Source organism: Protopterus annectens, chromosome 4.part1 (genome assembly GCF_019279795.1).
Source record: "Protopterus annectens isolate FY-2018-M chromosome 4.part1, PAN1.0, whole genome shotgun sequence".
Taxonomy (NCBI): domain Eukaryota; kingdom Metazoa; phylum Chordata; order Ceratodontiformes; family Protopteridae; genus Protopterus; species Protopterus annectens.
The window spans coordinates 838796158-838820623 of NC_056734.1; the positions used below are offsets into that span (position 1 = coordinate 838796158).

The window sequence follows — 24466 nt, forward strand, 5'->3', positions numbered from 1 at the left end:
ACCCTGGATCCAGTTCAACCTTCCAGGTGAACAATGAACAACATGCCAAGTAACAGAGGTCTTCAAATTGTGTTTCTGGACTCGTGCAGTATTAATAACAAACAGGCTTGGTTAATACAAGAAAAAATGATATTGTGGCCACAACAGAATCCTGCCTTATGGACAAAATTGTATTATCTGACAACATCAAGAACAAATATACAGTTACTTCAAAAATAACCAATTAGGCATTACACCTGGAGGTGCAGTCCAACTATTAAGAATAAAAGCAAACAAAAACCTCATCACTGGTTATTAAGAAAAGCAGACTCATAAAATAGCCAATGACCCATATTCAGAAGTTTTCTCCAGCATCAGTGACAACAATACAAGGTAAACCTTAGGGGTAAATTTTAGGCTACCTAGTCAATTACCTAGATATGCCTTGAAGGTGACAAGGGTGCTTACTCTGTTTGACATGTACTCAATATCCAACAGGTAGCACACTTACTTTGGTGCAGAAGGTAATGGGTTCAATTCTCACACCAGGTATATGGATTATTGATACTGCAGTGCAGCATGGGGGAGGGGGGTGCTTCACTCCTGTATATGTTGTCCTTCAGATGAGATATTAAAGTGAGGTCCCATTTGCTTGAGTTGGTGGTAGCTTAGGTGGCTATAAAAGATTCCATGCTACCTATCAAAAGGAGTAGAGGATGATCCATGATCCCCTGGCCAAATATTACCCTAGTAGTATAAATACCACCTTGGGTCTCTTCTGAAAACAGACTACCAGCCTAGTAGAGCTAACCTGGTGAGCAAAGGATAAATAAAATAAATAGTGCCCTTAAATGGCTTCTTATACAAATTACCATATGAAACCATGCTAAACTGCTCATATGTTTCTTATATTCTGCCACCTTTGTTATCAAAACAATAGAAGACATTTATAATTCCAGCCATGTGAAAAAATATTCTTTTAAGAGACTTCTTCCTCAACTGGGGAGGAATAGACAACATACAGTTATCAAGGATTTGATCCTAGAAGAACGTTCAGTAGATTTTCACCAAGCCAATGAGAATTATACTTTAAAAGGTTCAAAATTTATATTTATTGCAATCATAAAAAACTTAGCAAATAAATATCAGTATCTAATAGGTACCAAACTCTCTAAGCACTTGTGTTCCTGTAATGTTGAGATGCTCTTGAAGAAAGCTTTCCTATTTCCCTTCCCCAAAAAAATCCTGAAAGGTCCCTGCCGCTATATAAACTTAGGTCCCATTTAGCGAACTCTCTACAGCTACAGACACCACATACTAATCAAATATGTACTGAACACTCATTCCACATTTATTGGGAAGTAATACCCAGACTTTTAAGGAAGGAAACACTGTCTGCAAACAGGCCCAGTGTAAATAGTTCATCCCTTAGATGGAGGAACTCGTCACTTCTCTTCTTATGGACTTCACTGTATGCCACCCATACTTACTCTAACACCATCACCAGCTAACAAGTTTCTTACTTGGTTCTGAGAACCAAACTTTAATATCAGGCATTATATACAGACTTTAATATACAGGTTGCACACTCATTGCTTGTGTGATATCTTACCACAGGGATATAACACATTAAGACTTGACAGAATCCATAAAAAAGGTGGTGGAGTGGCCATTATCTAAAGAATACTTTAAACCTCTCTAGGTCTCATATAAGCCTACCCCCATTCTTCAGTGCTGAAATAATTATAGCATCCTTGGTAAAGTAATATTCACAAAAGTATTTGCATTATAGGATCGTCCTTCCCTCAGGAAATAACATCGTTACTGCTGAAGAACTTCTCTTCTGCGCATTAAGCAACATTTCACTTGAGACAATCATTTTAGTAGACCTGAATATCGATTGTCAAACTATCGACAGTAACAGTCCTTCTAATGTCATTAATCTATTATAGTCTCACTCATCTTATTTCAGCTCCCACAAGATACAACAAAAACCCTAGTAGAGCCTTTACTTTAGATAGGCTTCCAATACACCAAACAAATTCCTCTCAACAGAGGGCCTCACCTGATAACTTAAGTGATAATCTACCCATCTTTACAATAAGGCATCATAAACCTAACCAAAAACAGCATTGGTACAACCATGCTCATAACCTCTCTCCTTTAGTAACACCAATTCTTCACAGCACTAAAATCGTTCAACTGGCAGGCTCCTCAGATGCTTCCACTTGATAAAGCTGTAGCTCTGTTCACCTCAGTTTTCTTTAACTAAATAAACCATTCCCAGTAAGAACCAAAATAATTAAATTGAATCCACCTGGCTTTCAAAAAGTACTAAACTGCTTAAGAAAGAGAGAGACATAGCTTAGAAAAAACAGAAGCAAGTTAAGGCCGTTACTACTCATCAGTACTATGAATGTAATAATCATATAAAACCACCAATTAGGGTAAACAGGGTCTACAAAATAATAAGGTCTCCACACACTGAATTGCCGTGGAAAAGCCGCAATTACTTCTGGCTTTTCCACAGCAATTCAGTTACGTCACCAACCCGGACCTGCAGGCAAAGCTGCTGCCTGTTAGGTCCGGATGCTGTAATTCATGCAGCAATTGGCTGCAATTCATGAAAGGGGTGGGGATTGGGGCAGGAAGAGCCCTGCAAAGGTTGTGGCTGTAGGAGTGCTTTGTTTTAAGCGCTTCTACAGCCGCTAAAAAAAAAAAAAAAAACGAGATTTTTTTTTCTAACAGGCCAGTCAGTCAGCCATCCATCCATTCATACAGCCATCCATCCCTTCTTCCAACCAGCCAGCCAGCCATCCATCTGTTCATCCAGCCAGCCATCTATCCATTCATTCAACCAGCCAGCCATCCATTCATTCAACCAGCCAGCCATCCATTCATTCAACCAGCCAACCATTCATGCAGCCAACCAGTCAGCCACCCATCCATTCAGCCAGCCAGCCATTCTTCCAACCAGCCAGCTAGCCATCCATTCATGCAGCCAGCCAGTCAGCCATGCATCCCTTCATGCAGCTAGCCAGCCATTCTTCCAGCAAGCCAGCCATCCATTCATTCAACCAGCCAGCCATCCATTCATGCAGCCAGCCATCCATTCATGCAGCCAGCCAGCCATCCATTCAGCCAGCCATACATCCATCCATCCAGCCAGCCAGCCAGCCATCCATCCATCCATCCATCCATCCATCCATCCATCCATCCATCCATCCATCCATCCATCCAGTCATTCATCCATCTAGCTGCTACTCCCACCAACCAGCTAGCCACTGCAGTAACTGGCCAGCCAGTCAGCTAGCCACTCCAGCAGCTGGCCAGCTAGCCACTTCAGCAGCCAGCCAACCAGCCACTCCAGCAGCCAGCTAGCCAGCTAGCTAGCCACTCCAGCAGCCATCCGTCGTACCCATAACAGCATCTCCTTCACCACACCTGTGGTGATGTCATGGTAGAGGGTGTGGCCAGTGTCATATTGGCCACACCCCCATGTCCCACTTTGGCCCGCTGAAAAGGTGGCAACCCTAGTTCTTAAAATTGTTCAGTTGCATTTATTTTGCTGCATTTATTACTGCTTGTTAGTGACCTAATTAATTTCTAATTGTTATTCTGAACCTCTTAGTTTTGGTTTAAGCACTTGGGCTTCAAGTCAGTTGTTTTACATTAAGAAGGTTTGTGGTCTACACATTTGTGGGAGGAGAGTGTAGTCTCTGCCCTTCTGAGCTGGGAATTGCTGGTGAAGGCTTATTGTATCTGTTATTCTGAAAGTATCTTAGTTCTGGTTTAAGCACCTTGGCCCCAAACCAGTTATTTTACATTAGGTAGGTTTATGGTCTACACTCTTGTGGCAGGAGAGTGTAGCATACAACCTTCCAAGCTGGGAATTGCTAGTGAAGACGTATTGTGCCTGTTATTCTAATTGTCTTTCTTCTGGTTTAAGCGCGTGGGTTCCAGACCAGTTATTTCACACTAGGAAGGTTTGTGGTCTACACTCTTGTGGGAGTATTCTACTGAATTCCTGCTTTATTTAAACTGGTTTTTGCAATTGTGACTGTGATTTTCTAAACTTTGAATTTCTAGTACTTCTGCATTTTATAGCATAGGCTAGATTTAAGCTTGCTGAATCTAGATTGTTTGGTATCATTTGAGCACAAAAAACAACCATCTTACATTAAGAAGGCCCCCTGCACCCTTGTAGCAGAAGTGTGCAGCCAAGGACCCATCTGAGTTGGAGATTGCAGGAATAAGTCTCAGTCTTGGGCTTTCCCTTTGGTTAATTTAGAGGTTAGCAACAAGCAATCAATCTCCCATGTTATCTGAAGCATCCACTGCCTGCTTCTGAAAAATAAGTATCATTTTTACTTGATCTGCACTTCTTGCATTGTATTTTACTGTGCGCTATTACTTTTGAATTGTATTTCACTGTATTTTTGCTGTTTCCTGCACTTTTAGCCTAGCATAGACTTAGCTCAGATTTGCTGGACCCACTCTGTTTTTACAGTTTCTAAGCACTAATCCAGCTTTTGTCCACAAAGTGAGCCTCCCCCTAAACCCTAGTGAGATTAGAGTGTAGCTAAGGACCTATCTGAGTGGTCATTGTTAGCCCAGGGCCCCTTCTAGTGTGCTATTATTGGTTAGACTGTGTGTGAAATCAGTTTAATTTCATTGTTACTTGTTGCCCGCTTAAGCTCGAGTTTGTGTGGTCCACACACCCACATAACCATGCCTTACCACACAGTGGGGGATACCATTGATGGTTATAGACATAAACTCTTAGATAATTTTCACTTAGTCAACTGCTTGTGCTCCATCGGAGGTCGCTGTTGTGCTTCACTGCCTGGTTAGACACTGAGCTGAGCCTCTGAGGATTCTACACAAGTCTTACTCATTAAGCCCCTCGCAGTTTAAAACTTTTTTGTTTCCCTTAGCCATACCTGGTCCTGCAAGTCCCCTCCTTATTACTGACAGCAGTACTTCACCTAGCATCATGAATGGCCAATTTCCCACCATTTCTCCAGCCAACCTGATTGACATGGGCATCCTGAGGCAATGCAGCAATTGCCTTATGTACACTGACAACCCACTTCTCCTAATTCACACCAATCCAATATGTGAGAGGTGCATCTATATTAAGAATCTAAAATCTAGGCTCTCTCACTCACAAATCAGTATATCAGAAACTAAGTAGATTGTCAGCTCACACACTTCATCTCTTGCACCATCCCTGCATACAACACCTGAACCTATAAATGCAGTTTCTTACTAAAAGTCTACCTAAAGATCAGAGACCTCCCAAACATAAACACACATCACTTAATTCAAAATCAAATATTTTCATCATAGGTGACTCCTTTGTGAGACACACAAATGTCCCACTCACCAGGTTGAATAAGGAAAAGGTCATGGGCAGCTGTCTGTCTTGTGCCAGTATCCACCACATCACACACGCACGCAAGTATCTTAACAACAGGCACTGTTATTACTCTGTAACAGTCCATGTTGGTGTGAAGGACTTGAGATGTACCACACTGGACTATATGAAGAGAGACATGACTGAGCTCTCTGATTATGTGTCCCAGGCGGGTATGTTCCTAGTCTTAAGCAGCATTCTACCTTCAGCTAGGATGATGCCTCAATACAGACAAAAAAATTATTGACTTCAGCAATTGGCTTAGTTTCTGGTGTCATTCTAAGGGTATCCATTACCTGTCAGCTTTGGATGATATGGTTGAAAGACCATGATATTTTGTCAGAGATTATCTCCACCTGTCACCTTTGGGCTTTCGGCTACTGGCTAAGGCTATTGTCTCCCCCATAGTACCTTTTAGGCAATGTCACAAAAACAAAATTCCCGACGTAAAAATATACTCAAAAAACAACCTTAAGGTTATGCTGCTAAATGCTAGGAGTCTAAATCTAAAACTGAACTCACTGGAAGCACTCATCACCTTGGAAGATGCAGGCATCTGTGCACTCACAAAAACCTGGTTAAAGGCTGCGGAGAGCACCCCGGCCATACCAGGATATAATGCCTTCCACTTCTTTAGACCGCAAAATGAATATGTGAAAACTAAAGGAGAAGGAGTATCAATACTCATCAAAGATAAATGCACCTCCCGATTGGTTAAACAGAAGGATTCCCTACCATTACTCCATGTGCAAATAACTATAGGAAAGACCTCTCTCCAAGTTTTATCCAGCTATAGATCCCACTTTGTGAACCATGATATCCACACTGCCTACTTGGATCTACTTGAGTCACTCAAAATACAGCCAAACACCCTGGTTATGGGTGACTTCAACTACCCGTTCATAGAGTGGGTAAATTATACATGTACAAACACACTCACCCAAAGGTTCTTGGACTTCATTAACTCAAATGCCTCAGAGCAGATAGCTGGCAAACATTCTAGAATTAGTATCAGTTAAATTGAATATTTTAATACCAAATAATGTTTCACTTAATTGTTCTTTGTCTGTGTCCTCTTCCTTTCTTTTTCATTGAATGCTTGTTCACTCTCCCTCTGCTGCTCATGTTTTTTGAATTGTCGGATAAACAACCATGCATGGTTGCAGACAGAGAGGAAAACCTAAAAGGGTATAACAGAAGTTCTTGAATACCATCAAACTGTGTTTTATCTGATGGAGTCACTTGACCCTAGACACCAAATACTCTGACTTCCTGATGGACACAGAATTAACATCACTTCCTGTTGGCTGACCTACATCACTGGAACCAAATCATACCAGTGAACCTTCCTATATTGGAAGACCCTCATTGTTAGCATGAGAAGAATAAGGTTTAGTGGATGTATAGACTGCATTTATATTAGCCGGTAGATAAGCAGTATTAGTTTCATAAGCAATTTTATCTCTCAGTCATTTCTTTTGCTAACAAACAACAATAGTTTTCTCTAAGAACTCCACTACTTTATAAACATTGTCATATTAAGCCCTAATATCTGGAAATTGTTCAATCATGTTCTTAATACAATTGTCCAAATAAACACTCTCTTCATGTAGAATATTCAAGTGTGGAAACATTGTTCTTAATATGTAAACTAAACTCTAATCCAGCTCTGGAAAACATTCCGCCAATTCATGATAAAAGAAGATCAGTATTAGTTAATCTGTTAGAAAATTTGTAAAAACATGAACCTTTTGGAACAATCGCCAAGGAAATACATTGTTGAAAATACATATTTCCAAGTATAACAGTGATACCTCTTTCTTTTCAAATTCAGAAATACATTCCTCCAGTTCATGTTCTTCTAGGAATCCATTAGGGCTTCAAATGCTCTCCAAAACAAATTCCTACCAATATTAAATAAGGCAGACAAACTTTAACTGTTGTAACATCCAGTCCCACTTGAAATACACTATGAAGATTCAAAGTTGTCACTCACTATAATGGTGGGCTCATCATCTCCCGATCCACCACAATTCATTGGAACAAAGAAAGGGTCATTACTGCTTTGGGATTTCCTGTTACCACAAAGGTCTGTTACCTGTGAGAATAAATCAACCAAGGACTTCTGCACATATAACATGACGGTCTTTAAATTTCATACAAACAAGATCTGGCTGTCCAGAATAGAGTGTATAGACAACTCCAAGTTCTCATTTTCTTTGATGCTAGGCATTGGGAAAACCTTAAACCAAATCAATCCAACAAGTAACAAAAAGTCATTTCCCAATAAGGTGGTAATAAAAACAAAAATAATAAAATATAACCACCAATTAGCATGAACAGGATGTACAAAATAATAAGGTCTCCACTTAAAAACTTTATCATAAAAATAGTACTACAAATATCTAAGAAATTCCACCAAAAATCAAATCAAAACTGATTTAAAAACTAATACATCACTATATAGGCAGCAAATTATAGTGACCCCAAAGTTTTTTGGACTACATTTAACCATCTGCTAAAACCCGGTACACCAACACAACCTACAACTACTTCATCTAACCATACTGACAAGATAGCCAGTGAATTTAAGACTAAATTCTTCCAAACAGTAACCTCTCTTTTTAAACCCTTGGCTCAGGCAGACACATGTTCCTATCTTTTCTTGTTAGCACCCATAACACTTGCACTCAAACCAGTCTCAATTTCTACAATTAAAAAAGTATTACTAGCCTTAAAACTTACCATCCTTGCCCCAGATAACATGACATCTGAGTACTTACATGTTGCTGATGATGTCCTAGCTTTATCTATCTGTATTTTAATCAACCAATCACCAAAAGCTATCTCCCAACCTTATAAAAAAAAATAAAAATAAGCCTCTGCATATCACTGAAGGTCCTTAGAAAACGTAGTAGAAACACAGCAAACAAAATATCCGCAATGGACCACCATGGAGCTAAAATCCTTTTAATAAAACAACGTGAAAACCATAAAAATAAAAGAAAAATAGGTTGCAGCTTCAGCAGAGAAAATGGATAAGTGCTTTTAGCTTAATAGCCTTCTTCAGATCCTCAGTTTGTTCTGCTTCAGCAAATTGTTTAAGTACGACAATCAACAAATCCGAAGCTTCAAAATTTGACAACTCCTTCTTTCTGACTATTCAGTACTTCTTAATAGGGACGTCACCCCTTTAGCACAGGTTTTACAAAGATCAACGAAGTTAAATGGATAGCGGACTTGCGGGCTGATCAAAAGCTCAGTTTTAATGCAGTACTTACAATAAAACCTGCGCTAAATGGGCGTTGCCCCTATTAGGAAGTACTGAATAGTCAGAAAGAAGGAGTTTTTCCATTTTGAAGCTTCTGACTGGTTAATTGTCGTACTTAATTTGCTGAAGCAGAACAAACTGAGGATCTGAAGAAGGTTATTAAGCAGAAAGCGCTTATCCATTTTCTCTGCAGAAGCTGCAACCTATTTTTCTTTTGTTTTTATGGTTTTTAAGTTGTTTTATTAAAAGGATTTTAGCTTTGTGGTGGTCCATTGTGGATATTTTGTTTGCTGTGTTTCTAACCTTATAAAAAAGGTGCTACATTCTTCTTTTCCATAAAGGTGGAAACTCAAATGAGCCTTCAAAATTCAGGCCTAGAGTCATATTGAATCCACTCAAAAATTCTGGAGAAGTGTATATGGTCTCAACTCCTCAGCTTTCTCACTGACAGCTGCCTCTGTTCTCCTACACAGCATGTTTTCCTTTCTTTTCTTAGTACATGTACAAGTCTGCTTAGTTTTATAACATCTGCTAAACAATATCAAAACTCTGGGGACTTAGCCTTGACACTTTCCTAAATTTATCAAAGCTTTTGACATGGTATCCCATCAGAGATTGCTTCAAAAACTAGCTTGCCTAGGAATACATGGAACTTTGTTATCTTGATTCTCCAGCTTCCACTCAAATAGGTAACGGGCAGTAAAATGGCAAAATTACATCTCTACTTTCCTTCCTGTAATAGTGGGTGTCCCTCAAGTATCCATTTTATATCCATTATTGTTCAATATATTCATTAATGGTCTCCACCTAGCTTCTAGACAAGCCACTATCATAAAGTACACATATGATTCAACAATCATCTGTTCCTTTAAGAACATAAGATTAAAAATGTTACCAGTCAGTAAAGGGTGACAGAGTATACAAAACAAATATTAACTAAAATAATAAATGCAAAATTGACCAACATGGCTACGGAGCAAAATAACACAGTGATTTATTAAACAAAAGTAAGCACTTTCACAGCAAACTGCTGCTTCATCAGACTTTTAAAACATAAAATAAGACACCATATTTAAAACAAAAACTACCAATACCAACAAGCTATAACATCACATGACAACTTCATAAAGTCGGTTCCTAGACATCATTAAAATCAGTGAAACAGATTCCTATTCTTAAGAACAGGTTTAATAGAGACATAGCCATTCAAGCTTGGAAACTTATCTGCATTTATGGTGACAAGCCATCTCAATTCAGCACATTCTGTTCACAATATCCCCAAGCCTAAAACTTTCACGTAATACTTCTAAAATTGCAAATCTAAACTTATGGTCATTGCCACAGTCAGACACATGTTTAGCTAGTGCATTATTCTGCTTACTTTTCTTAATATCACCCACATGTTCCAAAATCCTTTCTTTCAGACTGCAGTTGGTTTTACCTATATAATAACAGTCACAGGTCAATCAAATAGGACAATAAACTACATTATTGGTATTACAGTCTACATAACACTTCAGCTCTATCCTCCTGTTGATAAATTTCAAATGTAAACTAGTGGTATTAAAAACAAATGTACAAGTAGAACAGTGCTGACAGGAAAAACTACCAGGTTTCTCTACATGAATCTGAGGTCTAATGCAACCATTCTTATAACACAGCTATCATTTTTAAAGAGAGGTTGTTCCTAAAAGAGAATTTGGGTACAGGGCCAACTATATCTGTTATATCTTCATACATTAAAAGAACAGACCAGTGTTTCCTAATCACATTACACAACTTACCAACATTACTGGAAAATGTAAAAGGCATCCACACTACTTGTGTAATGTTATTAGAACGTGTTGAGTCAACTTCATACCTAGAAAAATAAAGATGCGCAGTAGAACTTATCAGAGCACGAACCTCATTTAAGGTTTTCCAGAATTCTAATTCAGAATAACCCCTACTAACAAAATCACTAGCTACTTTATGTAAAGCAAGACAAGCCTCTGCATCCTTGTCATGCAAACGCATAATCCTCAAAAACTGCCCCTTCAACACATTCTTAGATATATGCCATGGATGCATGCTAGATTTATGTAATAAATTATTACATTTACACAGTTTCTTATAAACAGTCATGCTAAAGTTATTTAGTTCATCCATCCTAATACATACGTCAAGTAATTTATAACCAAATCAAAAAACTGAAAAGAAAACTTGAGAAAAGTAGTGGTTGAATCAAATAATCGACAAACTGATGTAATGATTCCACTGTACTTCTCCAAATAATAAAGCGATCATCAACAAAATGTTTATAATAGCAGAGATTGCATACAAAAGGGTTATTATTGTGTATATACTCATGTTCCCAATATGCCAAAACAATAGTGGCATATGAGTTAGCACAAACATTCACCATGGTGACTCCAAGCTTCTGTAGAAAAAAATTATCATGAAAAATAAAAATACTGATTTCAAGAATAAACTCATGTAATGCACAAACCAAATAAACCTTGTTATTGAACATATGCCCTAACATGGTCAAAAAACTTCTTACATATTCAATGCCAAGATCATTCAGTATGAGAGTAAAAAGTGAAGCTATATCTAAAGTGACCAAAAGTAAATAATGTCTATCTGTTAACATATCATACCAAGAATACAAATCATTCAAGAACAACTTGATATCTTCCGATACACTTGGCACACTAAAATCGGACGTAATACTTTCTCCACATAAATCGATAGAGGTTCAGTTATCCAACCTCTGCTCAATACAATTGGACACATTGGTGGGTTTACACTGTCCTTATGAACCTTCAGTAAACCATAAAGAAGGGGTACCAGGGGATGCTCAACACAAAAAAAAAACCCATACAGATCCTGATTAATGACACCAGTCATAAGAAGATCATATAAAAGAAATTCCACTTTCTTAATAACACCTTCAACTTGAAACTTGTAGATCAACTTATATGTCTCATCATCTGGCAACATTTCCATTTTAAATAGATACTGTTCTTTATCTGTTATAACGACACCACCTCCCTTATCAGTGGGTCATATCTCAATGAAAGAACAACTCTGAAGGCTCTTCAATGCAGAATATACACTGGGTGTAAGATTTTGGAACAATGTTTTAGAATCAGTTTGAGTGACATCCCTTAAATCATGTTCACACAATCTCACAAAAGCATCTACTGCAGGACTCTTTGTCACCACTGCTGTTCTGCCTTGCCCTTAACTCATTAAGCTGTCTACTTAACAGCTTAGGTCATGGCTATAATTTGGCTCCTGGAAAACAACAAAGTGTAAAGACTTCTCATCTTCTCTTTGTTGATGATTTAAAACTGTATAGCTCATCAGATGAGGAGGGTGGCCACAGTGGTGCAGCAGTTAGTGTTGCCACCTCACAGCAAGAGGTTCTCTGGTTCGATCCTTGGTTGGGGTCCCTTCTGTGTGGGAGTCTGCATGTCCTCCCTGTGGTCACGTGGGTTTCCTCCCACATCCCAAAGATATGCTGTAGGTGGATTGGACACTCTAAATTGGCCCTAGGCATGAGTGCGTGCATGAGTGTGCCTTCTGTCGAAGGTTGGGCGCCGGGCTGGCAACTCAACACAGTAAAACTCCACTGCCAATCATGAGCAGACAGATGATCCGCTGTGGCAACCCCTAACCGGGAAAAGCTGAAAGAAGAAGAAGAAGCTCATCAGATGAGGAACTGAAAGCACAACTGCAAGTTGTCAAAACATTTTCAGATGATATAAGAATGTGATTTGGTCTTGATAAATGTGCAAAAGCAACATTTAAAGCAGAAAAACTGCAACACCAGGAAAACATCAGTTTGGGACAAGAATGTGATATATAACAACTTGAGCAAGAGGGAGTGTATAATATTTGGGAACTGATGAAGGATCAACAATAAAACATGAACAAATGCAAATAAAACTTAGTAAGGAGTACTATTTAGAAGACTTTAACCCTGAAAGCAGCTATGACATCTATGACATCTAGGAACAAAATCCAAGCTATAAATCAATTTGCTCTTTCTGTCCTAACTTACATTTTTGAAGTGATTGACTGACCCCAAAACGTGTTGGATAGATTAGATAGGAAAACAAGAAGGATCCTTCATACTCCCCAAATGATTTATAAAAATCAGTGCATACCAAGATTATGTATTCCCTGTTCCGAAGGAGGGATGGGCCTCCTTGAAACTGATTATATATATAGATCTGCAATCGTGGGACTCCACACATATCTGCTGGTCTCACAAGACCCAAACGTAGTGACAGTTTTGAAACATGAGGAGAATAAATCTAAGATGACTTCTCTGCTTAATCTAGCAGAAGCATATTGGCATCAAGCAGGACTGGATATCAAACCAGACATAGATAAAAATCAGGCAGCAACTGAATGTGCCAAAAATCAAAAGAAAGAATATAAGGTAAAGGACCAGATGAGAAGGCAAGAAATGTGGAAAATGCATAAATATAGTTGCAAGTATAGAAAACTTCTGGAAGACCCTCATGTTGATCAGGAACGAATGCAGGAATGGTTGAGGAGAGGCGAATTCAAATCAAGATATGAAAGATTAATATTGGTAGCCCAAGATAGTGTGCTGCATACACATTGGTTTACAAAGTCCATTGAACATGTGGGAGAAACAGACAAATGTAGGTTTTGTAAAACCGAATTGGAAACAGTTGCACACCTCATTGCTGGTTGCGACATACTAATAGCAGAAGGACTGTATACTGAAAGGCATAATAATGTGGCAAGACTGTTGCACTGAGGAATGTGCAAACATTATGGTATTGAAGTGGCTGAAAAACACTGGAAACATGAACCACAAAGCATCATAGAAAATGATGAAGTCTACATCACATGGGATCATCCATTACCAACAGTTCAAAAGATAGATGCTAGAAAACCGGTTATAGTGGTCCAAGAAAAGAAGACAAAAGTACCATTGATCATTGAGATCACCACACCCAATGACTACAGTGTCTTGTGTACATAGAGACACAAAGTCATAAAATATCAGGATTTGCAGGCAGAAATGAGAGCAATGTGGAAGAAAGATACCCAGACAATTGCAACAGTAGCAGGAACAATGGGTCTTATAAAACAGTCTATAATTGTATTTAGATATGTTACCAATACATGTAATTCCATACAAATTGCAGGAGTCATTACTGGGCACATTGAAGGTGCTGCAAAGAGCACTACTGGCTGACATCAAAGAGTGAAACAATACTAATTTCATAAACTTTAATCCTACTTTGACTTAGGAATGGGGTCCATTCCCATCATGGTATTAGAAACCAAAAGACTTGGAGAAATTAAAAAAGAGAGAAGCAATATTATATTCATAAAATAGCAGAAAGTATTCTAAGAACGAAACCAGCATAAGAATGGAAAAAGATTTTGCCAACAGAAATGATTGCAGTTAGGAGAACAGAGAATTTGCAAGTAGCGGCCAGAATTTACTGTGAAATACTGGCAAAGGAACCAAGGAATTGGGAACAAATAACTAGAGGGTGAACATTAATAGCATGGGAAGAAGCCAAGAAGAAATTTGCATTGCAGGGTAGAGAATGCCTTCCCTATCAGGGATTGATGTCAGGGTATAGGCAAGTAGGTAGGGATAGGGAAATCTTAAGTGGAAGACCTGCTCTGGTAGAGTTTAGCTGAATCTAGAACAGAAGCTGCAGTTTAAAAATGGAATAATTAGTAGGGCATACAACACATTGAATTTTAACTATTGGAATCAATCAAAGGAAGTTAGAAAAAAATTGGGTAGACAGATTAGATAATTCACAAGGAAACAATGGAAGGACATATATATGGTTCACAATTATACAACAAAGTGTAAAAGGGTTCGGATTTTTGCTTGGAAGTGTTTAGTTATTTGTATACCCTAAGCAATTCCAAAAGACTTTTCCTCATGTAAATACTAAATGTTGGAGTTGTGATACAGAAGAAAGATGTAACTGGGAAGATATGTTTTGGGGGTGCAATGAGTTGGCAGACTTAAAAATTCCATGTGGAATACTCTGTCAGAAATATTGGGTGAGCAAATGGGGGTAACTAACAAAATGATTTTTTGAGCTGGGATACAGGATCTGAATTGTCTAGATGCAGCAAGGTTGTGTTAGTCTAAGTCTGGTGGCTGCCAAAAATGCAATTGCTAAAAAATGGAAATCAAGGTCTAAACCAGCTTTGTTTGAAGTAGTGAATATTGTAGGAAGAAAATGGGAAGTGGTGTCTTTAAAAAAGGGTAGGAGCAAATTACACCGAAAAATGGGAAGAATTCATGCAGAATAATGTTTTGGAGGATGAGTGAGGTTTAAATGAATGCAGGAACTGAGTAATTTATGTAATGGCTTGGGGATAATTATACAAATGAATATATGTGATGTATAATGTTTGCAACTGGGAATATATTAATATGGTTTGTTTTATTTTATATAAATGTATGTTTGCCCATGTCTTAATAGATAATTTAATAAAGGTGTTTAAAAATAATTAACAGAACTAGTATCCTAGACTGTTCTTCAATGGTTAAAGTTGATAAAAAAATTCAAGACTTCTTATAGACAGTTCGAAAACCCTGTCAGCTGAAAATGAGTAACACAAATGTCGTGCAATCAAAAGGAAGTAAGTCAATCTGTTGTAGTGAATTCATCTATACAAGTTTAAAATCCTGTCCACCAGTCATTGCTAATATGGAAGCTTCTGCCAATCAAACTGAATAAAATCCCTGTTAAAATTAATCATATTGTCCAATAAAGGGAAAATGTGTCATTCTGGGGGAGGGAAATCATTCTATATGTGGTTAAACAAAATCATGCTCATTGTTATTACAGTATGGGAATAAGACTGTAAAATACTATTCCCCCCAAGCAGGCAATAAAAGGGTTACGCAAGCATAGCAGAAAATTCCCATTATAGCATATGTCTTCATGAGTAGTTTACAATACCATACATAAAATAAGGTTTGCTTCTTGCTTACATAGGATGCACAAGTTGTTCTGGTATGTTCCTATCTTGGTGCTTCATGAATGACCAAGTACTTTTTATCCCCATTATACATTTCTTCTGGTCTTTTCCTGATAAAATTTGTGGTTTTCTGGTAAATAATTGATGACTGAAGTAACTAAATAATGACAGACATTTGAGTTTCATATGTCATATCCTTCATAAAATGCATGTTAATGTAAAACCTTTTATTCTAGCAACTTTCTAAGTTTATATGAGCAATATTTAAATCTGTCCCTATTTCTGGGCCTTTGTCTACCCATTAATGTTGGCTTTGTCCAGATTTCTTGTGCATACAGGTTGTGAGGTAAGGTAAAAGGGCTAGTGCTTGCTCTGCTCCTGATATCGCAGAAACATTCCAGGATAATGAGTAATCTTTCTATATTTCTGTCCAATGGATCTATATCACGTTGTCAAAGTTTTACAACTTCAAACGCTATATGGTCGAACCCATATGTTCGAAGTTGTAAAACTTCGAAAACTTTAAATAAATAAATAAATAAATAAATTACCTGGTGGTTGTAACCAGGGGGGCAAGCTCCCCTGCACCCTCCACACCCCTGCTCTTTAAATATACCAACTCCGAGACCGCACTCCGGTGGGTCGCTAAAACTGTGAGTGTGCTTAGTAACACAGAAGGAGACTTTAAATTGTATAATTTCACAGACTTTGAAATTCCCTTTTGCTTGTGTGATTTTTTTTTGCAAAGGGATTGACATTCGTACCCTCAAAAAGATTTGATTTGGTTAGAATGCTAATAGATCTAAAACTTTATGTAAGAAAACTAAACTTAATGTTACTCTTTGGGAACAGTAATGAAAACAACATGATTTTAAATGTCTCAAGCACCTTTAATCCACCTTTGCATCCCTTGTTGTCCTTGTTCAAATTTATGTGTGAGATTGAATTTAGGAATTTGGCTAAGCAATGTACTACTGTAATTCCTAATATGTCCAAGGTAGAGGAGGAAGCTTTAAAGTCTTTAAAATCACTCCCTGTAAGATTTTTAAAACCTGACAGGGGGGGGGGGTTAGTAAAAATGGGTATAGACAAATACACAGAAAGAATATTAAAGGTACTTAACACTGATACTTATGTTAAGGCAGGTGTGAGTGAACTGAATGGGGCTTATAGATGTGTCAATTCCTTTTTTAATGACTTATTTATTGAAGGATTGTTTGATTTGACTACATTTAATTATGCGTCGGTTTTAGCCCCTAGAGTCCCTGCTATCTTTGGTATACCAAAACTACATAAAAGTATCAGCGACCCATTGATGAGAGCATTAGTGAACGCTAGAGGGTAAATTACTTATGCATGTGTAAAACGTGCACACTGTGTTGAAAAAAATATGTAAAGTATGGAACACCAGATATGCAGGGACTCTAGGGCCTTTTTAGCAGCACTCAACAAACTTCCCTATAGTAACACTGCTACCTTAATGACTATAGATGTAAAGGATCTATATTTTTCTATTCCACACACAACAGGTATCAAGTGGGTAACAGAAAATATGATTCGACATGGAGCACCAAACACAGAAATAAGATTAGTTCAAGAGTTATTGGACATCATTTTATCAAACAACTTCATAATGTTCACTAATGAAATTTACCGTCAGAAGGTTAGAGTTGCAATGGGCTCTCCATGTGGGGCAAGTTTTGCCAACCTGGTGTTAGCCCATTGGGAACACTGTTTTATTTACAACAACGAGTTCAAGAACTGTATTATCTACTATACACAGTTTCTGGATGATGTGCTTGTGATATTCCACGGTAGTGAAAGAACAATTGAAGACTTTATTAATTATTTAAACACCAGCACTGACTTTTTAACATTTACACACATGGTACACAAAACTAGAATTAATTATTTAGACATACACCAGGAGAAGAACGATTTAGATAAATGTTATGTGGCCAAGATTTATCGTAAGAGTACTTATTCAAATACCATGTTACACTACTCTAGCCTACACACCCCTCCCCAGCAAAAGCATGCAGTAATCAAAGGGCAGTTAGTGAGAGCTGCCCTTATGGTTACTGAGGAGGTGGCTTTTGAGGAGGAATGTAGCTTATTGAGTGAAATGTTCATGAACCGAGGTTACCCGGAGAATTTAATAAGAGAAGTGGTAAACAAGGTCCAGAATAAGAGGAGAATTGGGACTTATACACCCATTTTAAAAGGGGTGGTAGTGAGCAATGAATCCTACAGTGAGCAGAGTGTTGAGTCAAACGAAACAATGACAATGACTGACAACAATTTTAGAACAGATTATGGGACTAGGAATTATCCTAGTAGTTTTATTACACCCTTTAGTATAGACGCAGAGGAATTGAAACACATTTTGAGGAGAAACTGGAATATACTACTCAGGGAAAAAGAGTGGAAAGACAAATTTGGAGGGTCCCCACTGATTATATATAGAAAAGGAAAAAACATGAAGAAGTTATTGGAAACCAATACCGCTACTTTAGTAAGATCCCCCGGAACATTTAAATGTGAAAATTGTAACTACTGTAAATATATAACAACAGGAACTAATGTTATAGTGAACAACAGAGTTTTCAAAACAGTAGGGAGATACAATTGTAACTCGAAATCAGTTGTTTATTTGGCTCAGTGTAAGTTATGTCCCGCGTTTTACGTAGGAAAAACTGACAGAAAATTAAGAGAGAGAATATATGAGCATATAAACAGTATTAGAAGGAATAGAATTGAAAATGCTTTAGCCAAACATTGTAGAGAGTATCCAACACATTCCTTTATGTTCCAGGTATTGGATCAGGTTGTGGTAAATTGGAAGGGGGGCCCTTTTTCTCTCTTTTTGGAGCAACAAGAACTCTTTTGGCAGTTGAGATTAGATTCCAGTAGGGACTCAGGTCTCAATGAAACAATATCCCTTACTTGTATATTGAAACTAAAAAGCTTGGGAAGATAGATTAGAACTATAACTACTTTTATTAGAGTGTGAATTTTAAACACCAGAAGTATTGCATGGATTTTCATAGTTTAATATTTAATTATGTGTGTACAAACAGTTTTAGGTTTATATGTTAGTGAAGACAAAACCTTTATACATTTATAATTTAAGTAATGTTGCTGTTCTTGGTTAAAATGTTTTATTAGTAGTTTATACCACCAACTGTTTTTTAAAACAGGTTTTTAAAATATTTTTTTTCTTTACAGTTTGATTAATTGATTAACTAATTATTTAATTAATTAATTAACCGACTTGTATTTATTGAGTGGTTTTGGTGTATGTTTTTTGTCTGAGGAAGTCTGGGTATTATCCCAGATGAAAAGTGCTTCACATTAAACTTCGAGTGGTCCGAGTAGACTACAGTAGAACAAAATGTATATATATATATATATATATATATATATATATATATATATATATATATATTATTATTATCAGCTTCTCAACACTGGGATTCCTAAGAATGCTGTCCTCAATGCAGTGCTGTTGAGTGGAGTACAGAGTACAGTACATTGTCTCACATCTACCGTGATCATTATAAATGTGCTCTTGTCCTTGTCAGATAGTTTCAAAAACAGATCTCAGTTTTAAGATACATTCTTAAGTGCCAACTACTCCCCTTTGCCTGAACCATACTTTACATCACGCAGACTGTTTTTATGTAGTTTACACTAACTTCATCTGTATCCATTTTAATGAGAACCTCACTGCCTGGCAGGACTGTTTTTAAATTTAACTGTAGACAAAATATTGTCAAGAATGCTATATTTGTTTGTTCCACGTCCACATTATCCATGGTTATGAAAAATATTTAAATTTCATTTTTCTGGCCAAGCGCCAGATATTCTGTAGTTTTTCCTTTAAATCCATTAGGGAATTGGGTGAGAGCTTCAAGCCCTTTATCAATTTACCCAGAGAAGACTATGACAGCATGCATGATGCCAAGTTGATAACAGCCCATTCTTGAATAAAGGAGCAAGTGATGACTCCTTCCTCCACCCTTACTACTAGAGCACAAGTCCAACTTCATCCTGTTACCAGGTGGACCTATATGAGTTATCATTTGCTGTGAAAATTATTTGATTATTACCTGAAGTTTCATTTGTTCCTGTATGATCTAAGGCACATAATGGTGTCCTGCAGTCCACTCTTTCCACATTGTCTGTTCCCTCATGGTATGTCCATTGTTAGGGATCCATGTGCATATGTTGCTCCTCTGTGTCCTTCAGTGAAACATCTCTTTAACAGATGCCTCTTTCACAGTCTCAGTGTTCATGGATCATTTTTTTTTTTGCATTCATTAATGCTGTTACAATACTGCTACACCTGACTGCAGATTGCTTCATCTTTCTGTGTGAATAGTTCCATGCCTCCATTGATACCTCCCATATTGTGTCTTATTGATCACTGAATTTATTGATTAATTAAAATGGTCTTTCATCTGCGATCATTTTTCAGTTGCACTTTACAGTTTACACTGTGTAAAACCCTTCAGCTGTTCCTATAAATGTGAGCTGTCCCATAGATGGGAGGGTAACCTCTTGATAAAGGTCTGTAAGTGCTCACCTACATAAAACATTATCTTTTCAAAGGACCACTGATACTGGAGAAAGTTGGCCTCCCTGGTTGGTTTAGAAGGTCTTACTGGATTTTAGACTACAGTAGAACAAAGTATATATATATATATATATATATATATATATATATATATATATATATATATATATATTTTTTTATTATTAGCTTTTCAGCACTGGAATTCCTAAGAATGCTGTCCTCAATGCAGTGCTCCAACAGCTGTGAAAGTTTTTGCTGGATGTTACTCAGTAGGTTTTTTTTTTTTTTGAAGGCAGCATAATTGTCAGTCTGATTTAATAGAGTACAGAGTACAGTACATTGTCTCACATCTACTATGATCATTATAAATGTGCTCTTGTCCTTGTCAGATGGTTTCAAAAACATATCTCAGTTTTAAGATACATTCTTAAGGGCCAACTACTCCCCTTTACCTGGGCCATACTTTACATCACGCAGACTGTTTTTATGTAGTTTACACTAACTTCATCTGTATCCATTTTAATGAGAACCTCACTGCCTGGCAGGACTGTTTTTAAATTTAACTGTAGACAAAATATTGTCAAGAATGCTATATGTGTTTGTTCCACATCCACATTATCCATGGTTATGAAAAATATTTAAATTTCATTTTTCTGGCCAAGCGCCAGATATTCTGTAGTTTTTCCTTTAAATCCATTAGGGAATTGGGTGAGAGCTTCAAGCCCTTTATCAATTTACCCAGAGAAGACTATGACAGCATGCATGATGCCAAGTTGATAACAGCCCATTCTTGAATAAAGGAGCAAGTGATGACTCCTTCCTCCACCCTTACTACTAGAGCACAAGTCCAACTTCATCCTGTTACCAGGTGGACCTATATGAGTTATCATTTGCTGTGAAAATTATTTGATTATTACCTGAAGTTTCATTTGTTCCTGTATGATCTAAGGCACATAATGGTGTCCTGCAGTCCACTCTTTCCACATTGTCTGCTCCCTCATGGTATGTCCATTGTTAGGGATCCATGTGCATATAGGTTCATAGGTTGGTACTAGGCTATCGGCGCTAAGGCCTATACAAGCCTAGCCATAACAATTCCCTGGAAATTTTTTCCCACAATATTTACTTCTCTAGGCCCCTGTCTAGCAGGGCAACAGACATGATCCCCGGGGTGAATTTCCTATCTCCCATCTGTTGCTCCTCAGTGTCCTTCAGTGAAACATCCCTTTGACAGATGCCTCTTTCACAGTCTCAGTGTTCATGGATCATTTTTTTTTGCATTCATTAATGCTGTTACAATACTGCTACACCTGACTGTCGATTGCTTCATCTTTCTGTGTGAATAGTTCCATGCCTCCATTGACACCTCCCATATTGTGCCTTATTGATCACTGAATTTATTGATTGATTAAAATGGTCTTTCATCTGCAATAATTTTTCAGTTGCATCTGTAAACATTCTAAAGTAAAATTAGGTACAGCTGCTTCCCAGCACTTCATTAGGTCTAAACAGCCCACAGTAAACAAAAGAGAAGCACTCCTTTTCATCTGTAATACATACAGGGTAATCCATAGTTCCACTTTTATTTATTTATTTATTGACATTTGTTAGCCGGGTTTGTCTAACTGGCTTGTGGCCCATTTTCAGTGGAGATCCGAGGAGGAAAGCTCCAGTAGTACATTTTAAACAAGTACAATTTTAAATAATATTGATATAATAGCAGTTATAGCAAAAATATTTGCATATGTTGGGTTACATGCATAAAGTTAAAGTTGCATTAAAAAGAAGCTAAGTAACAATTTTACATTGATATAGTTCAATAGGTCAACAATAAAAAAAATTATTTGTATAAAATTATGCAAATGCATAGTCAACACATTGGAGAGATAGGTGTAATGAGGTACTAAGTATGGTCCTTTTGAGGGTACATAAAGTGAAGGAAGACTAGGTAGGGTCATGGCAAGGGCAGGTTCTGGAATTGAGAAAATAAGCTTTTAGTTCATTTTTAAAGTGTGAGGTGTGGGAGATTGAACGTAAGTCAAGGGAAAGTTTGTTCCAAGCATGGGCAAGGGAGTGTTTATAGAGTAGTTTGCCTACTGATCTTTTTGGGTGGTAGATATCAAGTAATTGTTGGTTAGAAGTACGTACGGTCCGGGATGGGATGTAGATGGAGACTAAGGAAGATATGGGCAGAAGGAGGGTTTATAAAGAATAGAGTGTAGCATATGAAATTGATAAGATAGCAGAAACTGGGGAAGTTCAAGCCATTGAAGAGAGTTTAAAGAAATGCAGTGGTGTGAGTTGTATGGGGAGTTAGCAATGAATCTGGATATTTTATGGTAAGTCTGTTGGAGTATGTTTAGAGTGGAGGCCTGGATATTGGTAAGAACTGGGGTGGCGTATAAGAGGGAGGGGAGGAGGAGTGCCTGTCCCAGGGTAAGTCTAGATTCAGGGGTAACTTATTGTTATAGAAGATAAATGATGAAAAATAAGGCACTTACTTTCTTGAAGTAAAATTCCAGGGAGTCTAGCATATCATTTATGTTATGGTTCCAAGTAGAGCAAATGTCATGACCAGCAACTGTAGAACTGAAAATAAAGGTGAACATCAATGTCCTTTCCCTTAGCGGTGCATTTTCTATCCACAGGGTACTTTGTTTAATGCTTACAAACAAATAATCATAAAACCACTAAGCCATGTTTCTAAACACCAGAAAATGCCACAGATGTAGTTTCTTTAATACAAATGTATCACTTTCATTCCTAAATTAATCACAGAATACATTCACATATAAAAACACAATAAATCCATGTGAAAAATCATATGACCTGAACAAATCAGTGTTCCATGGTTTGCCTCCTACTGGAGAAAGGGATAATTACATCAGACAGTCATTGTTTAGCCATGTGTATGAGCAGATGTTTACCGTTACATACTGGAACATGTGATGCAATATAGTTCTGTCATCTGATTCACATATACTCATGTAGTTAGAGTATAAGTACACTCTGTCTCTATTTATCATTACATACACGGCAAGCATGTCCAATAAGCCAGACATTTTCTTGCCTGGATAAAAGCAAAACCATCTAACACCTGGGTCATAGTGAAGTATTGCCATACAACAGTGCTAGAAAGATGAACACTTGGTGGGGTCAGATGAGACATGACGTTAGTAGTGAAGAAAGTTAAAAAAAAGAATATACACTGTTTTATTTGTTGTGGTGAGCACTAAATTGTTATAGATAAAACAGTTCTTTAGCGCATACAGAGACAACCTAAACATCTGTATCTTCACATTAAGTGATGCCAGTGAAATATTACTAAATGTAAAAGGACCAATATGCCCTCTGCATTTCACACTGTATAACTTTAATGGTCTCAGACTAGGAATATTTAAGTTGGAACACAGAGGGCACCCTCCATGCAAGAAATGTTGCTGTCTATCAGTGGGGGGGGGGGGATTTTACACACAGTCATAGCATGATTCTATAGCAACATGTAAAATAGGAAAGTGTAATGCTTTATTGATGTCTGACAGAAGCAATAGCTTGAGTGAATGCTAGTTATATTTTCTATGTCAGACTTTTATATTTCAATCAAGCAAAATTTGGGAATCCTCATGGATTCACTATCCAGATGCAAATTTATTTACATTATAACTTAAGTACAAACTGAAGGTAAAATAAATAAATAAATAAATATATATATATATATATATATATATATATATATTTATATAAATAATAAATATACTAACATGCAATATATTTATAACAGACTTACCACTAGCTAAAAGACTTTTGTCATTTAGAAATGCTAACAATTTCTTTAATACTTGTAGGCATTTTTGAGCTTTCATGTAAGACAACAGATCACTATACAGGAGGGATGAAACAGCATTATAAAGTGAGCTCGTGCTCGTCCTGGAAACCGTATATGCCCAGTATCACTCTTGTTGAAAAAAAGTATTACATCGCAGCAGTGGAGGTCGAATGGGACTACTCACCAAACAGGACCTGGGAACAGAAGAGACATGAGTTCCATAATGAAAGGTAATATACAGGCTATTATAGTATTATTGTAATTCAGTTTTAATACAATGCATATAATCTCAAAAGCCACATTTTCAAATTTGTACAAATGGCTAAAAGACTTTATTGAAAATTAGGTATGATCAGACATATATTATCAATGTTTTTTATTTATTTGTGAGCTCTACTACAA

The 24466-nt window shown here is 37.3% G+C and overlaps 1 protein-coding gene across 1 annotated transcript in view; it reads left to right on the forward strand.

The window, feature by feature from the left end:
* The window catches only part of LOC122801096 (ceruloplasmin), a 452049-nt gene that overhangs the window by 265956 nt on the left and 161627 nt on the right, over positions 1–24466 (forward strand). Inside the window, exon 12 of the mRNA XM_044070617.1 lies at positions 24084–24294. Within this exon, the coding sequence (XP_043926552.1) occupies positions 24084–24294 (211 nt within the window). The remainder of the gene's footprint in view (positions 1–24083; positions 24295–24466) is intronic.